The sequence below is a fragment of the Perognathus longimembris genome, chromosome 16, assembly GCF_023159225.1.
Source record: "Perognathus longimembris pacificus isolate PPM17 chromosome 16, ASM2315922v1, whole genome shotgun sequence".
NCBI classification, from domain to species: Eukaryota; Metazoa; Chordata; class Mammalia; order Rodentia; family Heteromyidae; genus Perognathus; species Perognathus longimembris.
This window is the reverse complement of record NC_063176.1, coordinates 14,787,118-14,812,875: the sequence shown is the minus strand read 5'-3', so window position 1 is coordinate 14,812,875 and position 25,758 is coordinate 14,787,118. Positions and strand designations below refer to the sequence as shown.

At 43.1% G+C, this 25,758-nt stretch overlaps 2 protein-coding genes across 2 annotated transcripts in view; one reads left to right on the top strand and one right to left on the bottom strand.

Annotated features, from left to right (window-relative positions):
* Tdo2 (tryptophan 2,3-dioxygenase) overlaps positions 1-2,507 on the top strand; it is a 33,386-nt gene extending 30,879 nt beyond the window's left edge. Inside the window, exon 13 of the mRNA XM_048364103.1 lies at positions 2,136-2,507. Within this exon, the coding sequence (XP_048220060.1) occupies positions 2,136-2,289 (154 nt within the window). The 3' untranslated portion in view covers positions 2,290-2,507. The remainder of the gene's footprint in view (positions 1-2,135) is intronic.
* A 4,706-nt stretch (positions 2,508-7,213) lies between these two features.
* Positions 7,214-22,785, bottom strand: Ctso (cathepsin O). The gene is made up of 8 exons (XM_048364417.1): positions 22,592-22,785; positions 18,565-18,670; positions 17,488-17,627; positions 15,848-16,015; positions 13,370-13,491; positions 9,799-9,962; positions 9,007-9,099; positions 7,214-8,094 (listed from the first exon to the last, which is right to left on the bottom strand). Exons 1-8 carry the CDS (start codon positions 22,730-22,732, stop codon positions 8,060-8,062), a joined length of 969 nt encoding a protein of 322 aa, XP_048220374.1. The 5' UTR covers positions 22,733-22,785; the 3' UTR covers positions 7,214-8,059.
* Positions 22,786-25,758: the final 2,973 nt, after the last annotated feature.

Here is a 25,758-nt window from a genome sequence, read left to right as displayed (position 1 = left end):
CTCAAGGAGATTCCAGAGCGTGGACATTCTTATTTTATTTAGCATTCCCAAGATTATAGGTAGATGGATACATGTGAAAACTGGGGCACATGGCTCCTTGGAAAAGAAGAATCGTCAATGATGAGTTAAATATTCATATTTAGTCTGCCAAATTCCTTAGCTGTCCCTGTACTTAATCTTACTACCAGATTGGATGGCATATAAAATGCACAGGTTGGAATTGTTATTGTTACATATTTTAACTTTCCATGATAATAAGTTCTCTATCTACCAAGCAATCAATGACTGTACTAAATAAATACAAACATCACAGGCAGCATTTCCTGTGTGTGTTTATCTTGTCTTTACAGGGCGGGGAATCTGGCTTAGTAGTAGAGTGCTTGCCTCACATACCTGAAGCCCTGGGCTCGATTCCTCAGCACCACATATATACAAAAAGGTAGAAGTGGCGCTGTGGCTCAAGTGGCAGAGCGCTAGCCTTGAGCATAAAGAAACCAAGGATAATGCTCAAGCTCTGAGTTCAAGCCCCAGGACTGCCAAAAAGAAAGAAAAGTATCTTGTCTTCACAAAGGCCAACTAGAGAGAGGAATTGGAGTTTTTCATTTACAGAGGTAGAAAATGGAACTCAGATGTTCAAACCCTATGTCAAAGAGCCCGTGTGTTGGTTTTGTGATTAAAACAGAATTAAGGCCCAGATTTATTTGACTTCAAGCAAATGTTCTTCCTCTGTAAAGCGAAATCAGCTGAAAAAGTACTACAGATTGAAATAGGTGACTTACAAACAGAAAGTAACACTAGTGTAAAAACTCCTCTTAAACATTTATAGTTAATCAAAGATGGTATTTCAATGTATTAGTTTGTCCCTTCATCATAGTTATATGGTAGCTAGTTTGCAGTTGGGAAATATTCTCCAATGAACAGCTATGAACTCCTTTCATAGTTTGCCCACCATCTGGTGAAAATAAGAATACACCATTAGCATTATGAAAATGGCAGGATAATAAGGGTGCTAAGTTTTAATCATTAGCTCCATGATCTACCTCAACCAAGTGCAATACTATCGTGTGTGTATGTGTGTGTGCGTGGTGAGTGTGTGTGTATGTGTGTGTGTGTGTGTGTGTGTGTGTGTGTGTGTGTGTGTGTGGTGTATGAGTCCTGGGCTTTGAACTCTGGGCCTTGGTGCTCTCTGTCCTTTAGGTTTTCACTTAGTGCTAAGACTTTACCACTTGAGCCACAGCTTCACTTCTGGCATTATTTTAAGTAATTATTTGGAGATAAGAGTCTCAGACTTTCTTTCCCAGACTGGCTTCAAACTAATGATCTTCAGATCTCAGCCTCCTGAGTAGAGGCATGAGCTATTGCACCCAGCCTAACACAATGCATCTTAGAAAGTATGAACGTAGCCAGGTAATAGTGCAATTCTAGCTACTCAGGTGGCTAAGATCATAGCTCAAAACCAGCCTGGGCAGAAAAGTCCACAAGACTCCTTTCCAATTAAGCAGCAAAGAGATTGGCTGTAGACAAGGCTCAAGGCAAACAAACTGAGTAAGCTTGATGCTCCAAATTCACAATGCTATATTGAAAATAAAAGCATGGAGCATGTAAGATGAGCTTTAGTTATGAATGAATAACTAGCAATCTTAATAATAATGCTACATAACATAGAGAATAATATATGTATCCATATTATGTATATATGTATAACTATAGACAATACATATATACATATATATATATACACATACATACAAATATGTTATATATGTGTGTGCTATTCATAGCAGATAATACAATTTTGAATGCATAGTATAGGTTTTTTTTTTTTGCCAGTCCTGGGGCTTGGACTCAGGGCCTGAGCACTGTCCCTGGCTTTTTTTTGCTCAAGGCTAGCACTCTGCCATTTGAGCCACAGCGCCACTTCTGGCCATTTTCTATATATGTGGCACTAGGGAATTGAACCCAGGGCTTCATGTATACAAGGCAAGCACTCTTGCCACTAGGCCATATTCCCAGCCCCTGATGCATAGTATAGTTTTGAATATCAAATATTTATTAAACTATCTGGGATTGGGGAACAAAAGTTTAGACATTTTATGTAAGCAGATCTAACACATCTTCATCTATATGTCTTTCAGTGACAGGTACAAAGTGTTTGTGGATTTATTTAACCTTTCCACATACCTGGTTCCTCGACACTGGATACCGAAGATGAACCCAATTATCCACAAATTCACCTACACAGCTGAGTACTGTGACAGCTCCTACTTCAGCAGTGAAGAATCAGACTAAACTTTTGAAAATTCTTTGAACAATATTGATTTTTCCGTCTTTTTTATTTTCTAAATTCTCATAAACATCTAAAAATTCTTAATGTGATGTATTTATATATATAGTTCAGACCTGTGTTATTTTGATTCAACTCCGAAAAAATTGGTGTTGTTAACATCAGTTGGTGATCATATAAAATTAAACATCAAGATGAGAAGTAAGTTAATTGTAACATTGTACATGTTTTCTATTAGAAATTCGTGTGTGTGTGTGTGTGTGTGTGTGTGTGTGTGTGTGTGTTATTCCTGTAATTCCAGTTACCTGGCAGGCAGAGATAAGAAGGATGGGTGGCAAATTTTAGAAAGAAACCATTTCAAGGTGAAGCCTGTGGCATAAAGCAATTATGCTAGCTAGTCAGAAAGATGATATCTGAAGATTGCAGTTCAAAGCCAGCCCTAGTTGAGACTCTCATCTACAATTAACCAGCAAAAAGCTGGAAGTAGAGGTGTGGCTCAAGTAGCATTGAGTGCTGGTCTTGAATGAAAATGTCAAGTAAAATCTCAAGAGCCACTGTTCAAGTCCTTGAACCTGGTACAAAAAAATTTTAAGAGAAAAGAAAGACAAATAAAGGAAGACCTCATCTTGAATAAGTCAGGCATGGTGGCACATTTAGGTGAGAGAATCACAATTGAGTGCTGGCCCTGGGCAAAAGTGAGACCCTATCTGAAAAACTAGGCCAAAAGGCTAGGTTGTGGCTTATATGGTAGAACATTTGGCTAGCATAAACAAGATCTTGAGTTCAAAACCACGTGGTGACAAAAAGGGTAACAGTGCCCACAAGAAGAGAATTGTCTCCAAAATAGTGCAAAGATAGACTAACTAGCAATCATGTTTATTCCAGATACAAAAGTATTGGGGGAGGAGTTGAGATCAGGCCTGAGTTTTAGTTTTCTCTTTCCAGCATGGCCAGAGTTTCTCACTTATATTTTCAATTTGGAGGCCATATATAATGTTATTGGTAAGATCTAGAATGCATATCACCTTTGACTAGACTAGCAGATAATAAGTTTTTGAAGAAATGGACTATTCTTTGGTCTCAATTTAAATATATAAAGTATGATATGATCTTGTTTGTCTCTTAACTGCATGTATAATAGACCCAATGTCAATAGCTATGAATTTAACACATTGTCACTTGAATCTACAAGTATGTACAGTGGGTGACAAGCAAGGAGTTACAAATGAATTAACTGAAGTCTAACAGACTAGATGGAGAGTGCAAATAGTGTAGCTCCTTTTTTTTTTTAGTGTAGCTCTTAAAAAAACTAAGCCAAAGCCCAACAAAATAATAGTATAAAATATGTGTAAATACAGCCATATGTAAATATTATGCCATTTTACCCAAAAGATTAAGCCTATACATATTTCTGTATGCATGCCCTCCTTGAACAAAAGCCTCACACCCATGAAGGGATGAATATGATTGTCTTATTGTCTTAATCTGCTTCACGTGTGTGTGTGTGTGTGTGTGTGTGTGTATATACACATGCCCACATGTAGAGTGTCCACAGTGTTAAGCTGAAAACACCGAGTCAAATAACATGGTGGATGGAGGTCCTTTTTTTGCTATCAGCAAATTCTGCTTCTGCTAATCTATATGGGGAGAACACTAAAAAAAATTACTGCAAGGCTAAGTCAGAATTCACCCTGAGGCCCTGGAGCACCTACTAAGAACAACATTCTGCTGATTCTCATTAGGATTCAAGAGTGGGAGGCGGGACATTCCCTGCTCTGAGGGAAGTAATCTATTCGCTGGAGCATCAAACAATCCCAGGATGTGAAGGTAGAGGGGCCTTCTCCATGCAGCTCATCAAAAGAAGTTGCATACCAGCTTATAGGGTATTGGAAAGCCTCTGACTGCCTTGAATAATTTATACCAGTACATTAAAATGTGTAATCTTTGGAGAATATGGATTACAATAACCTAGGATCACCTAGATGATTAAGTACCTAATCAGGATATGATACTTCGGGATCATCTGAATCCTGATCTACATTGAGAATACTGGGTTAAGGGCCATGGAGTTTAGTTAGTGATGAAAGTTGTCAGAGTCAAAATGCAGTAAACTGATGTCTAGCCCTAGTAAATAACACTAAAGTTTTAAGGATTTTACATAAACATGTGGGAGGGGAAAAACTGTCACAAAGACAGTTAAACCACAGCATTACACAAATACCATAAATTCATACAGAAAAAATTCTAAACCTTCAGCTGGATGCTGGTGGTTCATACCTGTAATCCTAGCTACTCAGGAGGCTGAGATCTGAGGATCCTGGTTAGAAAGCAGCCAGGGAAAGAAAGTCCACGAGACTCCTATCTCCAATAAGCTACTCAGAAAAAGCCAGAAGTAGCACTGGCACTCAAGTGGTAAAGCACTATCTCTGAGGAAAGAAGCCCAGGGACAGAGCCTAGGCCCAGAGTTCAAGGCCCAGGATTGGAAAACAAACCAAAAACAACAAAAACTTCAGTGATATGATCTACTGACAGCCTGCTTGCTCGCTAAGCCTTGAGCTGGTCCCATCCTGGTACTGATCCCTATAGCCAAGGATCTACGCAACTTAACACTTTTCATTTACCTTTAAATATCTTTCTCTCCCTCTGTGGCCTTAGATATATCCCCTCATATTTATCTCATGATGGACATTCAGAATAAACTCATTCTCCTGGAAGACTATCTGTTCACTTTTTAGTTTAGATGATTCAAGTGAGGACTGGGGGGGGGGGGTGTTTCCACAGGACACACCTCAGTAGAAATGGACAGGCCAACGAATAAGAGATGGATTCTCAAGGCTTGGGTAGCCTGATTGAGGATCTAAGATTTCTGTCACATTTATTGATTAGGTGATTGAAGAATATTGGTGTTGTTGACAAAAAAAAAACACCTTAGCAAATGAAAAAACAGACACTCTTGAGAAGGAATGAACTGTGAGTAGTAGATTGAGAGAGGATGATGAGTAGAATTTTGGAGAGCATAAGATCAAGTGTCTATCCAGGAAAAGAACACTTGGATATACGTACTTGGAGACAAGCAGTCTGCAAAACCGATTTTATTGCGGCCTTGCGCAACTGGATGTCTAATGGACAGGCACATCCTGGAGTTAGAATGCGCAATTTATTCCCTAATGGGCAAATCCCTTCCACATTCCTAAATGGTTAAGCATTATGGGACATACAGTCTTCCCAGAAGTTTCATTACTTTCTATTGGGTAATTTTAATATATGTATTTATGTCTGGTGGTTAGCTGAATGACAGAAGAGGGTCTAATCTCCACCAACACTCCTGCTTTGTTCTCTTGTGGGGGGAGGGCTCTCCTGGCACTTACTGGCATGTGCAAGTTTTACTTCCTCATTTTCTTGTGGTCCACCCTTTCCCCTTCTAGTTGCATCCCGGTTCTGATGTTCGATTTGCCTACTCTGCTTAGCTCGGGAACTTCCAAGTGCATGGACTTTCTGACTCTCACACCAGCAAGCTGTTCAGTCACTGACTAAGCAACTTTTTTCTCAGGGCCAGAGACTTTGTCTTGAAAATAGACCACCATGGAGTATTTTCCACAAATGTAAGTTAAAACCATTACAATACAATATAAGCCACACAGGTAGGAAGTAGTTCTATTTAACTCAAAGCCACATATATGGTGTTTATTATAAATGTTTACAAAATCCAGAACAGCTGAGAAATACTAATCAGGGTGAAATTTTTTAAAAATCCTTCAGCATTTGAAGAAGAGTTTGAATAGCATTTTTATCATATATGATGTCAGTAACACAAACTAGGACTTGATTCTCTTCTAGTCTGTTTTAATAATTAAAATATTCTTTAGTAAAATATCAATATTTGGCTTCCCCAAACATATTTACATATGATTCAATATATATTCCTTTAGGATTGCTTCTACTTGATACAAACAAGTCTTTATTAAATGTAATTCTAATAAAAGAAACAGAGAAAGTACAAAAAAACAAGGGCAAAACTGTCTTAGATAATTTCTTTAGTGGTTGATACTGCTATTTTCTGTTTTTTTCTTCATTGTCAAAGTCAAGTACAGAGGGGTTACAATTTCATATGTAAGGGAAGTACATTTCTTATCCAACTTGTTACCTCCTCCCTCATATTTCCCCCACCTCCCCTCTCTCCAGTCCCCTCCCCCCCCCCGTGAGTTGTAGAGTTGGTTTATACCAATTGGTTTTATAAGTATCGCTATTGCAATGGTTAGTCTTTTTATTCCTTGTCTCTTGATTTTGGTATTCTCCTTTTTAAAGTTTTATTTTAGTCACATTTTTGTGTTTCTTAGAAGCAGTGATGAATTTGAGAAAATGTTATCAATATAACTCTTTTGATACAGTTGCCCTTATGTTTAGTCAGAAGACCAGCTCCTCTCAGTTTCTTACTTAAGAAGTGGCCTGTGAGCTGTTTGTAGGGTAAGAGGCATATTGTTCATTCTGAACTCACCATGTCAGGATCACTGTCTAGGATGCAATTAGATGTACATCAATGTCACAGCATGTATAGTCCTTCACAGAATTAGCATGATAGGAATGATCATAAGATGTGAAGATGTTAGACCTGATAGTCAGATGACCTAGGATGATCCTATTGGGCTGAGACAATAGATTAAGATATGATGTTACAGGGCCAGTACCAATGGGAGAAAAACAAAGGAGGGGTAACAAGTAGGACAAGAAATATACACTCTCTAACTTATGTATGTAACTTCAGGGAAGATGGTGAGATTCAAATGTTGATAGAGACCTAAAGGAGTACAGGGAGTGGTGGAATAGTAAGACAGTGTCAAGCATGCTAGAGAAGTCTTTAGTCACCAAACCACACTTCTAGGACAAATAGGAAATTAAGCAGTGAAAAGAGAAAAAACACATGGAAAAATATTTTCTTCTTTGCTGCAGGGTAGAGAAAGAGTAAAATCAGAGAGTCATATTGAAAAGAAATTTTCCCACCAATAATTTGCCCTCATGCAATGCTGCTTTGAGGTTTCTCACGGCTGTCATGCTGGTCTTTATTTTGGAGGCAGGTGTTTGGACTCAGGACCTTGTGCTTGCTTAGCAGGTACTTTATCCGTTGAGCCAAGCCCCTCGAGCTTTTGGCGTTAGTTTTCAGATAGCATCTCCCTTTTACCCAGACTGGCCTAGCAGTCCCTAGGATACATCCTGCACAGCTGGGATGACAGGTATGTACCATTATACTTAGTACCAGATTTGGTGTTTAATTTAAGTCAGTTTATTTCCTTGAAGGAGTGCATCCTTCTCAGAATGCTGCTGCGGAGAGGCACGCATCCCGTGAGGTTGGGCCATTCGTATTCACAGAACTCATTTTAGTCTAGAGATTATATCCCACAGGAAAACGAAGTCTCATCACCTCTGATTCTATCTGATCAAAGAAAAACTAAAAAGCAAAGAAAGAAACTGAAGGAGAAGGTAATACGACAAAAACATAAAAATGGCTTCTTCAAGCTGGAGGTCCTTCAAAGTGATGGCAATCTAAATGTCCTCCCGGAGTAGGGCGTGTTTCACAGGTGTCCCTGTGGGCTGAGGGGCTGGGCTTCCTCTGAAAGTCCACATGCCACTTTGGTAAATGCTACTAGATCCAAGAAGCTTGTGCAGGTCGCTGCCGAAGCTTGCAGTGGAGCATGTTTTAGAATGAAGTAGTGAATGACTCTTCCTGCCTCCTGTAAACTTTTTTCTTTCTGCAATGGTCTCTTGATATCTCCGGGGAAATCACACAAATACAGCAGACACTGAATCAGCGATACCTAAGACAAAAAGGAAATATGAGTACTACCCATTTGCTCTTCAGATGTCTTCAAGCAGTGAATTAATGCTTCCTTTTTATTTGGGTTTGGATTCAGCTGGTGTCTACTAAAAAAACCACTATAATGGTTAGCACTACCAGAGGGGAAAAAACCCTCAAACAATGAAAACCAGAACCATGATAATCTTGTTTTTTCTTTCACTTTGGTTGTCTTCCTAGTGCTGGGGATGAAACCCAGAGTCTTGAGTATGCTATACACCCGGCATCGAGAAGTGCTATCATTAAGTAGGAATCAGACTGTACAAATCACGAAAAAAATCACAGTTGCAAAAGTGAATTTGGAACAGGAGGATATTTCTGGAGTGGTTCAGCCACTTGAATGTTCATCAGATCTTTAAAGTAGTTAACTTCAGTAATGAATTGTTTTGGGTAATGTTTTGAAATATAAATGAATGACCTATTTAAATTTCCTTCTTCAAAACATGAATGTGTCTGGGCACTGGTGGTTCATGCAGGTAATCTTAATGTTTTCAAGAGGCTGAGATCGGAAGATTATAATATGAAGACAGCCAGGGCATGAAAGTCTGTGAGACATTTATCTCCAATTAACCTCTAAAAAGCTAGAAGTAGAGTTGTGACTCAAGCAGTAGAATCCTAACCTTGAGCCAAAGCATTCAGGGACAGTGCCTTTGGCATTATGAGTTCAAGCTCCAGGACCAGCACAACAGAAACTATAAATATGTTCAACAGTGCCTCTTTTTAAAATTTTCAACTGAATGATAAGCTTATTACTGCTTTGTACTCTAGTTTATTGGTAACATTTTCTAAACTAGAAATGTTTGCAATTTTAATATTTCCAAAGAGTATTAATTGATACTTAGCCAGAAGTTTGCAACACAAATCCATGACTTACCACAAATATTACCACCCATTTTCACACGTGCATAGCCGTCTACTCCCCAGGAATGGCCCCAGGAGTTCCGAACTGTCCAAAATGGAATGCTTCCTAAAAACAGAATATGTTAATACTTTCTATTTGGTAGGAATGCATGGATTTCCTATAAAGTTGGGGACCCAAATAGATCTAGTAGCTCTGAAAAAAGATTGTAAGTGTCGTACATTTACATTTGTATTGCATAAATTATGTTACATAAATGTAAACAAGCTTCATAACTGACAGCTATATTTAGTGTCATACTCATTAGAATACGTGTCTAATTCCAGTACATGAGGGAAAAAAGGGAGTATTAGAGATGTGTGGTAAATTAGAAAACACTTATCTTTTCCCATCATTGAATCCAAATATTCCAAAGAAAGACTGCATTATTTTTTCTCTTAGTCCAAGACTGGGACTCAAACTCCAAGCCTTTGCTCATTGGTAGGAGCCCTACCATCTAAACCATGACTCCGATCTCTAAAAGGTTTAGTTCTTTTTCTTTTCTTCATCATTTGACTAATGTATCAGTATCAGGCTGGGGAGATGGATCAGTAGCAAAGCACTAGCTTTGTGTGTGCATCATCCAGCTCTCCACAAACAGAAACATCTAAAATTGATAAGTGGATAATGCAGAGAATATTTACATTGGAGAGATCACCTACCAGTCAGTTCTTAGGCACAGGACACCAAAGTTTATTGCTCTACAGGTTGGACTTGTTGGCAGAACTTCAACCTGGAAAGTAAGGATGGCATGTTGTAATCACTCACCTGTTTTATCAAACCCAGTTACAAGGACAGCATGGTTCGCTTCTCCACTAGAGCAGTGGTGCTGGATTATGCCTCCCAGGTAATCCTGCCAGCTGACTGCATCTACCACCACAACCAAAGGACCGAAGGTGAGAAGTGCTCTTGCCATCGCGTCTTCCTTGTCACTACCAAGACATAAAATTAGTACCTGGGTAAGGTAATCAAAACAGTCTGGTAAGTCTGCATATTGTTAGGGACAGGTTTGGTTAAAATGACAAATAACCCAAACAAAAAGGGTAAAAGACGACTGGGATATGGGCATCTCAGTCATGTATGGAGCCCCAAGATACCAGAACTCAGCCTCCATTCTCAAGATCTTCTCATGATCTCTGACAGCTGGCAGGTCTCCAGACATTAAACATGTATTTTGGACAGCAGGAAAATGAAAGGCAATGTGGTGCCACATCTCGGTTGAGAAGAATCAGAAGAAATAATACGTACTTCTGCATGTCTGGCTCTCTCCCGCCAGGGCAGAGGTGTCTGCCCCAGTCTAGCTTAAAGCAAGATGGAAAAAAGAGGTTATATTTGGCTGGCAAAGTATTCAGGCTAACACATAGCAATTGCTTGAATAACCAAAGTGTGAAGATTAGATATTCAGAAATCCTTTGTCATCACACCATGTGAGAATTGAGAATTAGGTTAATTAATTTCAAATACAGAAATTGCACACTCGAAATTATACACTAGGCAACTAACTAAAGCAATAAAAATGGAAGAACTATGGCGTTGCCCGGGGACACGGAACACTGCCAGGAGGGCAAACAGGACTTTCACAATGATGTTGGAGAACACACTCGCCATTTGGCCTTCATGGATCACAAAAGTATGTGACCACGTCATGGTGTCCATGGTCCAAAGGACAGCTCTGTGGGTGGGAGCTGCAGAGCCTAAGGTGCAGAGAGTTGGAGCCATTAGGAGCACCGGGCTGTTAATTACTGCAGCGCGCGTGGGTGGCTTAGCAGCCTGGGAAAGCACATAATCCCGTGTCCAGCCCGGGGCCAGTTTCTAGCAAGGAGACTCTGACCACAGCTGAGTTCATAAGCTGTGTGCTTTAGGAGACACAAGAGAGGCAGCAATTTCAAGAGGATTCATGTGAACTATGCAGCTACAATTTGTTTTTTGGACATGGCATGCAGGCAATTCTAACATTTGCTCTAGAAATGGATAATTCCAAAGAAACCCAAAAGTATAATAAACATTTCCAAAGGTACCATGAAAGAAAGCAAGCTTTAAATTTCCCCACACCTGGATTCTAATTTTAATTACACATTATAGTCGTTCTTCCTACTTTTCTGCATCAACATAGCCTAAAACTATAGTGTCATAAGCTATAGGTTAGACAGCATATCTAGGATGAGTTCTGTTCTAACCAATTAATGAGAATTCTTTCCCTCACTTTTAAATCATTGAAGAGTAATTCTGTGCAGCACAGGGTTTGGCATATAATGTATATGCTATTGTCTTTAAATTATTTAAACACTTTGCAATTTAAACATGACACATAGGACAATCTCTACACTTACTATAGCATAGTTTTTTTCATTTAATTAAAACAAGGCAGAGGGCTGGGGATATAGCCTAGTGGCAAGAGTGCCTGCCTCGGATACACGAGGCCCTAGGTTCGATTCCCCAGCACCACATATGCAGAAAACGGCCAGAAGCGGCGCTGTGGCTCAAGTGGCAGAGTGCTAGCCTTGAGCGGGAAGAAGCCAGGGACAGTGCTCAGGCCCTGAGTCCAAGGCCCAGGACTGGCCAAAAAAAAAAAAAAAAAACAAGGCAGAGAAGAGAGAGTGGAGATTTGAGGTCAATCCCAGCAAAAAGGTGAAACTCTCTAAAATGTTGGATTTAAACAAGTAAAAAATGAATTTCAGAGGAGCAAAAGATAGAATTCTCTCTCTCTCTCTCTCTGTGTGTGTGTGTGTGTGTGTGTGTGCGCACATGTGTCAGTCCTGGGACTACTATCCCTGAGGTGATTTTAGTTGTTGGTTGGGGCTGGTCCTGGGGCTTGAACTCAGGGCCTTGCTTTTTGGTCAAGGCCAGCACTGTGTCATTTGAGTCACAGTTGCACTTGTAGAGTTTTTGGTAGTTTGGTGGACATTGCAATCTTAGGGACTTTCCTGCCAGGTCTGGCTTCAAATGAGATCTTCAGATCTCAGCGTCCTGAGTAGCTATGATAAAAGGCATGAACCATCAACAGCTGGCCTGAATTCCTAATGACATTATGGAAGTATGCTTCCTTCTGTGCACACCCCACATCTAGGAACAAGGTGTGCTTTCTCAAGTCCTCTTTTTAGGAAGCACATTGCCTTTACCTGCAAAGGAGCATTAACGATTTCCGGGGCTGTTGCACATACCACGTAACCCACACTGCCTGCCAGCCAGGGGTCACGGCTCTCTGGTGTGTGGTTTCTAGGTTTCCCAAGCCCTGGCTGCAAAAGGAACCTAGCTTGACAACCTTCTGGTCCCAGGCAGACATGTTCATTTAAGAACTCTATTTCATCCAAGATCAATTTTCCTCCTTGGCTACCCTCGGCTCCTCTAGGCTGCTACTGTCTAGGTGAAGATGTTCTTCTCTGTTCAGTCTTGGTCACTGGACATTCTGTTTCCTTATCCAAATCTAGTTCTGTTCTTCTATTTTCTATGCTTAAAAAGGTGGTGCAAATTCTCCACCATATTTATTCAATGAAGCCAGGAGTGGGTAGAGAGTTTTCTTTGGTCTTTATCATCCCCAGACACCTATTGCACCTGATCACTTGTTAACAATGATTCTCTGCTTAGCTTTCTGTCTTTTGTTTACTTTTAAAGCATATGTAAATGCATAAAGGTCTATGCAAAGGTATCTTGATTTCTACTCCAGTCCTTTTCCCCCTCCCATTCGTGTCTCCACCGTGCCTATGCAATACATAACTAATTGTCACTCTCAAAATCTTGGTCTGTAGTTTTTTTTGCAGCTGATGCCTGTTTGGAGAATGCTCCCAACTTCTACTTGGCCAGAAAGTCTATAGGTTTTGGATGGAGTCAACATTAAGGGTAAAACAAGTTGATGGTGCTACACCATCTGAATTTGATAAGAGGAAGGTTACAAATATGAAATTCTGCTTTACAGTTGATTTAATCAATTTCAATTTCTTATTTCCAGTGTAATGACACACAAAAAAATAGAAAGCCACTTTTAAGAAACATCAGTCAGGTACTCGTGGCCCATGTCTGTAATCCCAGCTTCTCAGGAGGCTGAGATCTGAGGATCACAGTTTGAAGATAGCTAGCACAGATTCCATCTCAATTACTCAGCAAAAAGACAGATGGGAGGAGGTATTCAAGTGGTAGAGCACAAGTCCTGAGCAAGAAAGCCATGTGAGAACATGAGCCCTTAATATAAGCCCTAGTACTGGCAAAAAGAGACAGAGAGACAAAAAAAACCCAGACAGATAGACAGAGACAGACAGAAGGAAGGAGAATAGCATGTATAATACCCCAGCAGATCATAAATTAGGAATGTAGACAGACAAATACAAGAGAATAAGGTATTTACCTGAAGTCATATGAAGTATAGCCTTTGATTGACACTCCAGAGTGAGACAAAGAGAAGTAATGGCACAGCCCATTCTCAGCTTTGAATGGGTATTCAGACTCCTCCACCAGCTTCACCTGTGTCTACAAGAAAACAGTGACCTGAGACCTTCACTGTCAGTTGGTTTAAAAATTCAATAGAACTTTGTTTGTCCAAACTGCACCTCACTGTCATGTGGGCAGATGTTAAGTTGTTAAGTTAAGGCTTCAATCTTATAATAAGACTTCCTAGCCAAGTATAGTTTGTTGGGGATTCAGTTTCAGCCTTGAAGGGGGAAGGGCACAGAGCTCCCAAGACGCTGCCCTTCCCCCCAGCTCTGGGGCAGTGTGGGAGGAAGTCCCTCCCACCTTCCGGCCTCAACTGGAAAAGAAAGCCTCCGCTTTCTAACACATGCGTGCCACCATGATGGGGTTGTCCTGCCCACAAAGGAAGTTTCATGACATCACCTGATGGACATGGTCTTTAGCCTATGACTAGCCCTTTGGCCAGCCCCCTTTCTTTCCTGCCATTACCTCTATATAAGTCCCTTTCCCTATTAAAGATTTTGATGCGCATCCACCATCACGGTGGCGTTTCCCTGAAGTCTTCTTCCTGCGTCAGTAGGGGCTGGCGGGGAAGGGGATTTCGGCATCCCACTCCAGCTTAGAGCAGTCTGGTAATGGCTCAGGCATTTCCCCGGGAGATGAAGGGGAAAGGGTCCTCAGAGGCCTGACACCTTCTCCCCGGGAAAATTGGGGAGAAAGGGATCCATCAGATCCCTACACAGGGGAAAAGGGATTCATCAGATCCTTACAATAGTTAGTATCCCCCTTTCTTTGGCTCCAGTTCTTTCTATGCCTTTCTTTCTTACATGTAAGCCGCAAAAGACAGCCAATTACCTCGCTTCTAAGCATGTGATCAGCACACGCTTCCCCAGCCAGTCACTGGCTAACCCACACATTGCATTTGAACTCAGGGCCTCCGCTTGTCTGGCACAGTGCCCGTGAACCACACCTTCAGGCCTATTTTGCACAGGTTATGCACAAAACATCAGCGGTGCAGCCCGGGACACAAGCTGGCTCCATCATCTGCCTACTTTAGGCTTCCATGGCAGCTGACACACACCACCAGGCCCGCCTTCCCTCTGTGGAGATGGGCTCTGGTGGACTTTTCTGCCCAGGCCAGCTGGTACACACATCCGCCTCATCTCAGTCTCCATGGAGTTTGAGATGGCAGGAATGTGCCACTGCATCCAGCCATGGGTTGAGAAGGGCGTCTGTCAGGTGAGCTCTTCTCCAGGCTTATTTTGAACTTGGTTCCCCTCATTTTCAGCTAGAATCATGGATAGCACAGCCCGTGCCCATTAGGTCATTCATACCAATACCGTGTCTGCTCAGACCATTTATCCAGCACACGCCATGTATCTTACAGTCATTGAGAATGTCAGGCAATTTACTGTCTGTCATGTGTTTAGGGAAGTGTCTGACCCAGCAAAGGTCCAGCAGTTGGATAGCTGGACTCTGGCAACCCACCTTGATCATCTCTTACAAAACCACTGTAGCACCCTGCTTTCTTGCAGCTGGCTCAAAAAACAGAAAAGAGAGCACCAGAGTGTCTTTTAAAACTGAGAACTCAATGGCTGAGTAAAGCCCTCCGTGGAAGGAGGAGGACACGAGGGGCAGGTCCCAGTCAGTGACTGAGTTAGCACCTTGATCTCAGCTCCCGCAACCCGCTTCTTAATCTAGGAATGAACGTAGGGGCTGGAGTCATTGGTTACACAGAAGACCAAGCACAAGGCAATGGATTCAAACCCCAGTAATGCAGGAGAAAAAAGTTTCAAAAGTAGTTCATATCTGACATTTCTTTGACTTCAACATTCGGAGATTCTATGAAAACTAATGCTAATACTCTAACCTTTCTGGAATATTATGTAATATGTATATGTGTGTGTGCAAACATTATTACGGTCAAGGAACCAGCATTCACATCATGAAGATCTTTCTGTTTTTCTGGTGTTAATATAGGTCTTGAGTTCAGGATCTTATGTTCTCACTCAGCTTGCTTACTCTTTGGACTGATGTGCTTGAGCAATGCTTCAGATCCCCATTTTGCTGGTTATGTTGAAAATAAGAGTCAGAAGGACTTATTTACTCCAACTGTCTGCAACCTAGATCCTCCATGCCTGTCTCCTGATTCGCTAGGATTACAGGTGCAAGTCATTAACACCCAGCTGATACAGTGTCATTTCGAAAACAGATCTCAGATAGGATTCTTCATTGTATAATCTATGGTGAAGCCATATACTCGGAAGCCATTCCTTTTAAAACCTAAGTAATTCGCTCCTGATTCAGCCATTCAAATTTCGACAGCTGAAAACAGCGGAGTTTGTGAGAATAACTGAACTGTGCACTCTCATAAAGAAGCTGAGAGACCAGGAATAAAGGGCTGAGAGGTAGTCACCTTGTTTAGCCATCTCAAAGCATTGAGCGGAGAGCCTCCCCCACAGCCCTCGTCCTTATAGGAGCAGTCGAGCACCTGCTGCACGCTGAGGACTTGCAAGCGTTCCCCTCCAATGGCATGTGCAGACTCCACAGCACCCACCACGCTGAAGGCCCAGCACCCTCCGCACTGTGAGAGAGCAGAAGGCCAGGAGGCATGACAGTGACTACCAGACATCAAACATACCAGTGGTTACATCACACATATCAATGGTGCCATAGGCCAAGTTATGAAGTCTATCCATCTTTCCAAGATCTGGAAATTACCCAACTATGCATACCCATTGCCTAACTTTTCCAAGTGAAAAACAAAAAAAGAAACCAAAATTCTCTTTGAAGCATGGTTATCTAATTATTTATTAAGACTGAATCAGTAAAGTCACTAGCCTAAGTTATGGAACACAGGGTAAAGTGAATGATCCGTGACTAATACATTTGGACAACTGATGATACTTGGAGTGGAGATGGTTCATTGAACATATGAGTTCTCTGTGTAAATGGATTCTCCACTGGAGATTGCATGCTGACTTCTACCGATGGATTGGTACACCAATGGACAATTTGGGCTATCATGATGCTATTGTGCACCTACTAAGTGTGTCTATCACGGGTATGCCACTTATGTCCCAACAGAGCATTGTATTCCCCAAATACCGCCTGTATCATTGCTGATTGTGGATCTACCATCAGGTTTCTACTGAAAAGAGAATAGAGTAAAAGGATTGATTCCAAAAGAACAGAAGAGACAGAGGGAGTAGCATTAGGGAGGGCACAATGAAGCAAGATCCTTAAAAAAGCAGATCTGAAAACAAAGATGCTTGGAGTCTCAGCCTTCTGAGTATCTAGGATGCCCAGCTGCATGTACTTTGTGTGTGTGTGTGTGTGTGTGTGTGTGTGTGTGTGTGTGTGTGTGTGTGTGTGTGTGTATGCTGATTGTGGAGCATGAACTGAGGGCCTGGGCACTGTCCATGGATTTTTGTGTTCAAAGCTAATGTTCTACCATTTGGATCTCAGCTCCACTTCTGACAGTTCTGGTGTTTCATTTGAGTTTCACTCACATTTCTGCTTGGGCTGGCTTTGAACCATGATCCTCAGACCTCAGCTTCCTGAGAAGCAAGGATTACAAGTGTGAGCCACCTGTATCCAGGCTGACTGTACTTTTAAGAATCACAAAGTGAACATAGGAGTGGCTATATTCATGGAACTATTGTATGGGCATAGTAGAGTACATTATTGGTAAATGGACAGGCAGCTTAATTACTATTTGAATTACATAACAGTTAATGGTCATATCCCCTTCTCCAGCTCAACATGTGTGATTCTACAGATGACTCTGTGCTTACGGTGCAGCTGCTGGGCAAATCCCTGAGTTAGTGTGAAGTGGTGAATGAACACAGCAAAGACGACTGATGAAGAGGAATAAAAGGTTTCCCATCTGCCTCTCATTCCTCAAAGATTCTCCCTGCATTATCATTTTTGCATGACTGAAGTGGGATTTTTACCTGGAAAAAATGTTGAGTCTCATTACATGACTGCTAGCACTAGACCTCATTGGCAATTTCCAATGCTAGAAGATTAAGAAACCCTGAACATGGAGCTCACCGTCTGCTGGCTTCTCACTTCCGTGACAACATGCTTGTCTCTCCAGTCAAATCTCAGTGGCAAGGACACATCCGGGATGGGCATGTGTACTTCTGTGGGTTGTCTGGGAAACACGGCAGGTTTGCTCCTTAAATAGATGGCTGCGTGAAAACAGGAAATGAAGACAACCGAGAGCCTATTACAAGTAGGGCCCCTAGGAATTCTTTCTGGAGCATCTCTTCTAACAGAAAAGGCAGCTCGTGGTAAAGCTGCCCAGCCAATGTCCCCCTGTGCTATTCTGCAACAAGAAACACATTCACTGAAGGCTACATAATACAACTGCTTCCACAAGTTGGAGCTGACCCATAAAATGACATGTTTGATACAATCGGGTCAACAATAAAACTGCATATAATTCCCTCCCTCCCATCCTTCTTTTCTCCCTCCCTCCCTCCTTCCCTTCTTCCTTCCTTTCTCCTTCCTCCTGCTTCTCTCTCCTTCCTTCCTTCCTTCCTTATTTTCTTCCCTATCTTCTCTTTCTTTTTTCATTCTTCCTGGGAAAATTCTCTGCCACTTGAACCACACACCTGGTCTTTTTGCTTTGTGCTTGGGCCAGTCTTCCCACCTCTACCTCTAGTAGCAAGGATTAGTCATGAGCCTTTCTGCCTAGCTTGTTTTTAGTAGGGATTTCCTTTGGTGTCTAAGTGAGCCTTGAACCTTGGTCTTCTCATCTCAACTTGTTTTGTAGGTGGGCACACAAGGCCACACATGGTTCTTTTACATCATTTCTTTCATTGTAATCTAAGAAACTGCAAGTGTCCTGAATAGAAACTGTAGTGCAAAACTGCAGAAGCCAAGAAATGATTGTCCCCCTACACTTACATGGCAGTGTGTGTAATCATGACATTCAATTCCTAAGCAATTGCTCTCAGAGAGTGGTGGGGATTTACTGTTCTTATAGCTAGTACATAGTACATGATACATAACCCATAAGTATTGAATAAATATAAACAATCACTCAATTTACCAGATGTAAAGTTAAAGATATGTCCAAAAACTCAGCAAAGATGAAATAAATCAGAAAATCAAACAACATACCGTTAAACTCTTCAGGGAACAAATAAGAAAACTGATTTACTCCATAGAAGGCAGTGGCATTCTCCCAAGGAGAAGAATTCAAGAATTGATGTCTACGAAGACTTTCCTAAAACAAACAAACAAAAAACCCATGGTATTTTATATCTAATTTGTCAGCTAAGGCAATCTCTGGGTGTATAACTTGGCAGTGTTTTCAGGTACAAAGTGAAAGCTAGATTTATTTCCTTCATAACTATAATGAAATATTGTATGAGAAATCTGTATCCACTTTATAAACATTTTGGTTTTAGAATTATTCCTTATATCTGGGCTGTGGTGGTGAATGTGTGTAGTCCTAGGTGCTCATGAGGCTGGAACACTTTTTGTGGCACTGGAAACCTAAGCCAGATAGAGCTGAACACTGAGCTCCCCTCCAGCCTTAGCCTGATGGGTGAAGCAATGCTGAAACTCCAAGCATTGGGGTTTATAGACATGCATGCTAGGTGAGGGAGGCAATATTTCCCCAGACTCTTTTTTTTTTTTTTTGGCCAGTCCTGGGCCTTGGACTCAGGGCCTGAGCACTGTCCCTGGCTTCTTCCCGCTCAAGGCTAGCACTCTGCCACTTGAGCCACAGCGCCGCTTCTGGCCGTATTCTGTATATGTGGTGCTGGGGAATCGAACCTAGGGCCTCGTGTATCTGAGGCAGGCACTCTTGCCACTAGGCCATATCCCCAGCCCTCCCCAGACTCTTTGAGTATCCTTAGAGGATATAAGGCATCCTAGATTCTTTTTTTTTTTTTTTTTGTAATCTTAGTAGAAACAAAATCCAAAACATCACCACTCTGAGTTTGCACAGTTCGATCAAACCCAAATATACTGAGAGACAAACAAATTTATACATATTCTTGTTCTGAGTTTCCATAGATCTCTTGATAGCATTGCTATAGGAATTGTGATTGTTAAGTGTAGTTGCAATAACTTAATAAAGAAAGGAAGTCACAATTTTTCTATTTTAAAAATTCATATCCTGAGTTTTCAGCAATGATTACAGCACCACTGTTTGATTTGGCTTTGCACATGCGCATCGGAAGGAAACCCCATTCTGGGATTTGCACATGCGCTTCAGAAGGAAACCCCACTCTGCAACTGCTAGTTGTCCGCTGCTGTTCTCTCACTGGTGTCAGCCATGCAAGTATTGGCCGTGTTCATGGGAACATTGCTTGCTTCTGCCTGGTTCATCAGAGGTCAACTACAACAAATTTCATTTGCTCATCTTGTATATCACTTATGAGCAAGTACCCCTTGCCCTTTCATAGCTGCCTGCAGTCCATGCCAGGGTGATATTAGGTACGCATTTTGCCAAGAGCATAAAACTCTGAAGTTTTGCTGTCGCCTTCCCACCAATCCCTACTCCCTCCTCTTGACTTTCAACCAAAGCATGGTAGAAGCATGTCCCTCTATATTAAGAACAAAGCACAATTCCCTTACAACCACACACACACACACACACACACACACACACTGCACCCCTTTGGGTGGATTTCTACAAGTTATTTAACTTTATAGCAGACTGACAGAAATGCATACTAGTGCTGTGCAGTCTTTGGCTACGCTATCAGCCTGTCTGAGCTTTATTTTCTACATTGACAAGTGAAGTAATATCAGGTGAATATAAGAATGAAATAAGACCATGTTTAGAAAGCACATACTTTTCTGATATGTCTAATCTAATTCCATACAAAAGTGTATCTTCTTTTGTGTTTAAACATAGAACACCTGGATTCTAGAACATATCATTAAAAGATCATGCTCTCAGTTTTACTGGGGTTAAAGTAGAGCCAATATTTCTCCTAGTATTGGCAGTAAAGACTACTTCCTTATTAAAAGCTATCTCCTACGGTATCAATAATGAATCCCAATGAGTCAGTCTCGTATATTGTGCAAGACTTGCAGAATAAAATTCCCCGTTACCTCAATTTATTCCCATGTTGCTTTTCTCTGTCTCCCTTGCTCCTCTGGACTGGGTTTTGGACTTGGGCCTTACATTGCCAAGCCTCCAGCTCTGCTTTTGTGCTGGCTAGTTGATACCATATTGTATACTTTCCTATCCAGGCTAGTTTCAAATCATGATCCTCTGGATCTCAATGTGCTTAGACTAGGAGTCCAAGCATGACTCAATGGTGCGTGGATTCTTGTTTCTTGAAATAGCTGTTTCTTCAAGTGCATCTCCTGGCTCACCTCAATCCTTGAAGTGGATTTCCCGCCAGCAGCACAGGCTGTGAGGCTGTTGTCCCTACCCTATACGCCGCCTATGCTAGGACAAACAGTAGCTGTAAAGATTGCTGGACATGTTTCTAACATGACATGCTAGAGGACTTGAGGACACGCACTATGTAATAACCATCTCTAATGACGAATGAAACACTGAAATGAAAGGCCTGAACCTTTCAAATAATTATTCTGTTTTGATTTTTGGTGCTCAGGATCATATCTAGGGTCTTGTAAATGCTTAGCATGTACATGGAAACATTTGTGGAACATGCAGGGAACTTTTAATTAATTCAGCTTTGAGAGGTGCAAAAGCTAGACTGTCAAGTGGACTGTACATAAGGAAAAGGACAGCTGATAATAATGAAGAACAGTCCTTGAAAGAAATGGATTTCCTTGAGTTATGGATGAGAGAATCCAGCTTCCTGCCTGTTAGGCAACTTAAACTGAAGATCTTGAAGGTATTTTCTTATGATTGCAAAAAGGGGACATTTGTCCTGTGCACCTTATTTTGTCCTAAGACTCTGACCCTACAATCCAGTCCTTTAGAGAGTGATTCTGGGAGCCATCCTAAGAACTAAAATGTCAGAATGGCTCTTAGGTTGTAGTTGTCTGTGTGTATGTGTACATGTAGGTGTATGTGTGTGTGTGTGTGAGTGTGTGTATGTGAATCCCACAGGGGCTGGAAGCCATCTCACATCAAACATAGACCAGAAGCTTCTTTCTCATGTGAGTGCGGCAGTGTTTCCGGGTTTTGTTTTGTTTTTTAGGTCTGGCTGGTGTTGGGTTTTGGTGTCAGTACTAGGGCCAGGGTCCTCAGCTCTCAGCCTCCTGAGTGGCTGGGATTACAGGCGTGAGTCACTTGGGCCTGGCCTTACTTCCGCTTTGAAAGCTAGGACTGGGCCAGGGAGATAACTTGGAGATAACCATGTCCCACCAAGTAGGCGGAATCAGGGAGGGCTGGCCTCCGGACCCCATGCTGCTCTCCAGGGAGGAGAGGATGAGGGCCGCACAGTTACAGAATCCCAGGAGAAATTCCAGAGAAACCCCGGGAAAGACTCACACAGACCTCCCAAGAGCCACACCGCTGAATGCAGAACGATCTTTCCTAAGGTCACGAAAAGGACATCATCGCTTTAAGATTTTTAAGAACACGCGTTAAGTGGGCTGATCCCAGGAAAGGGGTGAGGCCATCGGAAGGGGGCAGTTCCTCGGGGCCGGGAAATCTCCTACTCAGCGAGCCGGTCCCTTGCAGGGTGTGCAGCCGGATTCGAAGCATACCGCGAAGACCACCCTAAGCGGAAACCTCAGAAGGAAATAAAAGGCTTGTGGCTATTCTAGCTCGGTGCGCACTAGGTCAGAAAGGACTTTACGAGGGGGCGCTGCGGGGCTCCAGGGCAGGACGCCTCGCACCCCCCGTGCTCTCGGCGGGCTGGGAGCGGGCGCAGGGCCGCCCCGTCGGGCAGAGGAACGCACAGGTTTATCCTCCCCGCCTCCCAACTCCAGGGTCCGCAAGTGCGTTGGCTCTGCCCGGCCAGGGGGCTCTGGGGCGCCTCCTCCCCGCAGCGGACTCCGAGCACCGGCAGCGGCCGCCCGGGACCACCGCGCCAATCTCTGGGTGGCTAAGGGGCGGGAGCGGCCGCCCCCATGACTGCGGGAAGCCGGGAGAGCACGGCGCGCGCGCCCGGCTCCGGAGCCCCCAGCGCAGCGCCGGGCGCCGCCCTCGGGAGTCCCAGCCCCAGCCGCCCCGTCACGCAGGGGGCTCGGAAGAGCGCGGTACCCGGAAGGCGGCTGCTGGGTCTCTCCCGCGGCTCCGTGGCCAGGTCGGGGTGACGGTGGGTCCTGCATCCGCGGACCCGAGACCGAGGCACCAATAGCAGCAGCTCAGCAGCCACAGCCCCCGCGGCGCGCGCCCATCCATGCCGGCGACCCCGCTCCGCAGCCGTCCGCTTTCTCTTTCGCTACCGCGGCTCCGCCTTCTGCCGGGACGGGGCGGGGCGGACAGGGGGACGGGAACGAGGGGGCGGGAGTGAGGCCGGGCCGGGGCGCGGATTGGCCGGACTGGGGGCTGGCCTGGAAGGGGGCGGGGCCGTCCGGGCTGTGGGCGGGGTTGTCAGGGCTGGGGACTAGGCGGGGAAGGGGCGGAGCTGGCCAGGCTGGGGGAGGGACGGGAAAGATGAGGGGCGGGGTCTAGAAAGTGGGCGGGGCTTGCCGGGGCGGGGGCGGGGCTGTCGCGGCAGGTCACCGGCCGCTCAGGTGGGCTGGGCTGCACGCTGGGGTCGCCGCTCCTTTTGCCCGGTGCGAGCTGCTAGGTTGCTGGAAATGTGCATCCCATGCATTTGGTGCCCTCACCAAGAAGTGAGGAGACAGACAAGGGCTTTGCCTTTGTGCATAGCCCGAAAAACCCGGACTACTCCGTTTTCTGCTCTCCCAGAATTCTCCTCCTTTTTACCCCTCAAGAGAGAGGATGGGTTCAGTCCGTTGATTTGAACTTAGGTTTTACTGTGTTCTCTTCCTGGATGATCAGTAATGTTCAATACCCTAGGCAAACTGTACAAATCGATGCTGACATTCATTCAGCAGATCATGTGTCAATGTGTGAACTTGTAAAAGTGGGAAACAAGTTGTTTATAAATGTGATAGCCGTGAAAAAAACTAAGGTTTCCTCATCTGTAATGCTGTGGTTAGGTCCCCATCTGCAAAAAAGGATAGACAGCCCACTTACTTCCTCACTGTAGAAGGTTGAATTACTGCAGTCCACACCAAACTGGTCTTATCAGGTGTACATTGAAAGTGCTGCAGCTATGTTTGCTTTTTTGTTAGGTAGCACTTTTTGTCTGTGTATACCAAGGGGGGGCGGAGGGGGCTCGTATTCAACCCTGCTTGGATGCAGGGCCTGAGAGCTAGCCCGGAGCTATTTTACTCAAGGCTGAGTCACAGCTCCCCACCAGCTTTTTTGGTAGTCAGTTGGAAATAAGAGTCTCATGGGCTTTTCCTGCCCCTACTGGCTGACAGCGCTGCGTCTCAGATCTCAGCCTCCTGAGTAGCTAGAATAACAGGTGTGGGCCACTGGCTCCCAGCAGGTAGCGTTGTATATTTTATAAGTAATTATAATTTAGTTGGCTTCACTCATCAAGCTTTTCTCTCTTTGCATTCATGTATTTATGTATTATTTATTATTTTGTTGATACTGGGACTTGAACTTAAGACCCCTCGCCCTTGTATGGCTTGTTCTTTCAAGACTAAGCCCTCTACTACTCCAGCCACAGTTCCACTTCCTGGTTTTTGCTGATTAAATGGAAATAAGAGTCCCATGGATTTTTCTGCCTAGGTTGGCTTCTACCCATGATCCTCAGATCTCAGATTCCTTCTGGTAGCTTGGCTGGCATGAGCCATCAGTGCCTGGCTTCTAGCTTTCATCTGAATTTTTTTGTCATGCCATTTTACTCCCTATGACCTCAACTTTAGCAAATGGATGTGAGAAAACAGGAGGAAAATGTTCTGTTAACACCCTAGCCTGCCAGTATCTTAGGTTAAGGATGTTCTGGTGGACCAGGCAGCAGATGAAGCTTTTCAACCAGGGTTGATGTTACATACCCTTACATCATGGGTGACTCTCCCAAGATGCAGCTACTTCTCACGCTGAAGTGTGCACTGGAAGCTCATTTTCTGCTTTGGTAGTGGGGATATGGGAATCTCTGAAAGGGTATGTGTGTTCAAAAGTGGGAGTCTAGTGCTGGGGGTGGAGGGACCTTTGGAAAGCTAGCCCAACGTGAGGTGATTGCACCAGTGTTGGGTGACCTCAGCTGGTGCTCCCAGCTTCCTGGCTCAAAGTTTGCTCGGCTCCACACTTCACATGGTGTTCTGTTCCCACCTAAAATGCAAAATAATGGGGCTATCACAATTTGTTCAGAAACATGAGCCAAAAGGAATCTTTTGTTTTTGTACGTTAATTGCCTTGGATATTTGTTCTAGGAGTGGATAAGCCAGCCATACACCTTGGTCACCCATCTGAGAGAAAAATCTGTTTGTCCTTGGGCCGTGAGAGGAACTCAAGTGAAATGGAGCAGTGATCTTATCTTCTCTGAGCCTCAGGGCTGGCTACATTATTTGCAGGGACTCTGCAAAATGAAATAGAGGCCGCTTGTCCCTAAAGTATTAAGAGTTCCAAGATGGCAACAGAAAAGCTTTAATGCAACACGATGGGCCTTTCTAATCCCCTGATCCTGATCAGATGCCATGTCGGCTGTCTCTCTCTATTACAGTGTATTTTAACTAAGGCTTCCAGATAGCTTTACAATTGATGTCTTAGATTTTTGGAGCCAACATCAACTTATATCTCCATTTTTACTAGGAGAAGTACATAACTAGTTCTGACGCAAAATTTGCAGGAAAAATGGCATGCATGTCTGCTCTGAATAGTGATGGAAAATGGGAGTTTGTTTATATGCATCCTTGAGACATACTGCTCTCAGAAAGTACAGTGACATGGATTTTATTTATGTAACCACACAGACCCTCTTCAAGTTCACATCAACAAGACAACAAGACTTTTGCACCATTTATTCTTTTTTATAGACAAAGATTGGCCATCAGATCACTGTTCCTGTTTCTTTTTTTAAAATTAAAATTTATTGACAAGGCGTTTTGCAAAAGGGGTACAGTTACATAAGAAGGCAGTGAGATATCTTGTGATATCTTACACCCTCATTTTTATTTCCCTTCCTTAGATCAGGTAGGCATATATACAACACCCAGTGTAGCAAAATCATATACAGTAACCATGTAGTGTACGCCAAAAGGAAATTCACCTAGAACTTTAAATGTAACATCAACAATAGAGTCCTCCTGTGTCCTTCTCTTGGAGTTGTTTTTGCTTATCCTTGTCTTATATGATCATATGTACATAGTTGTTGAGCTATTGTGATCCACTGATAGGTCTATTCT

Bases quoted from the DNA above. Each gene is read 5' to 3' on its own strand.
- Ctso (XM_048364417.1), bottom strand. From the start codon at position 22,732: ATGGATGGGCGCGCGCCGCGGGGGCTGTGGCTGCTGAGCTGCTGCTAT. The intron at 17,628-18,564 runs GTATGTTGTTTG...GTTTTCACGCAG, and splicing joins GTTCCCTGAAGAGTTTAACG to CCATCTATTTAAGGAGCAAA. The intron at 9,100-9,798 runs GTGAGTGATTAC...TTCTGTTTTTAG, and splicing joins AACTGGGTTTGATAAAACAG to GAAGCATTCCATTTTGGACA.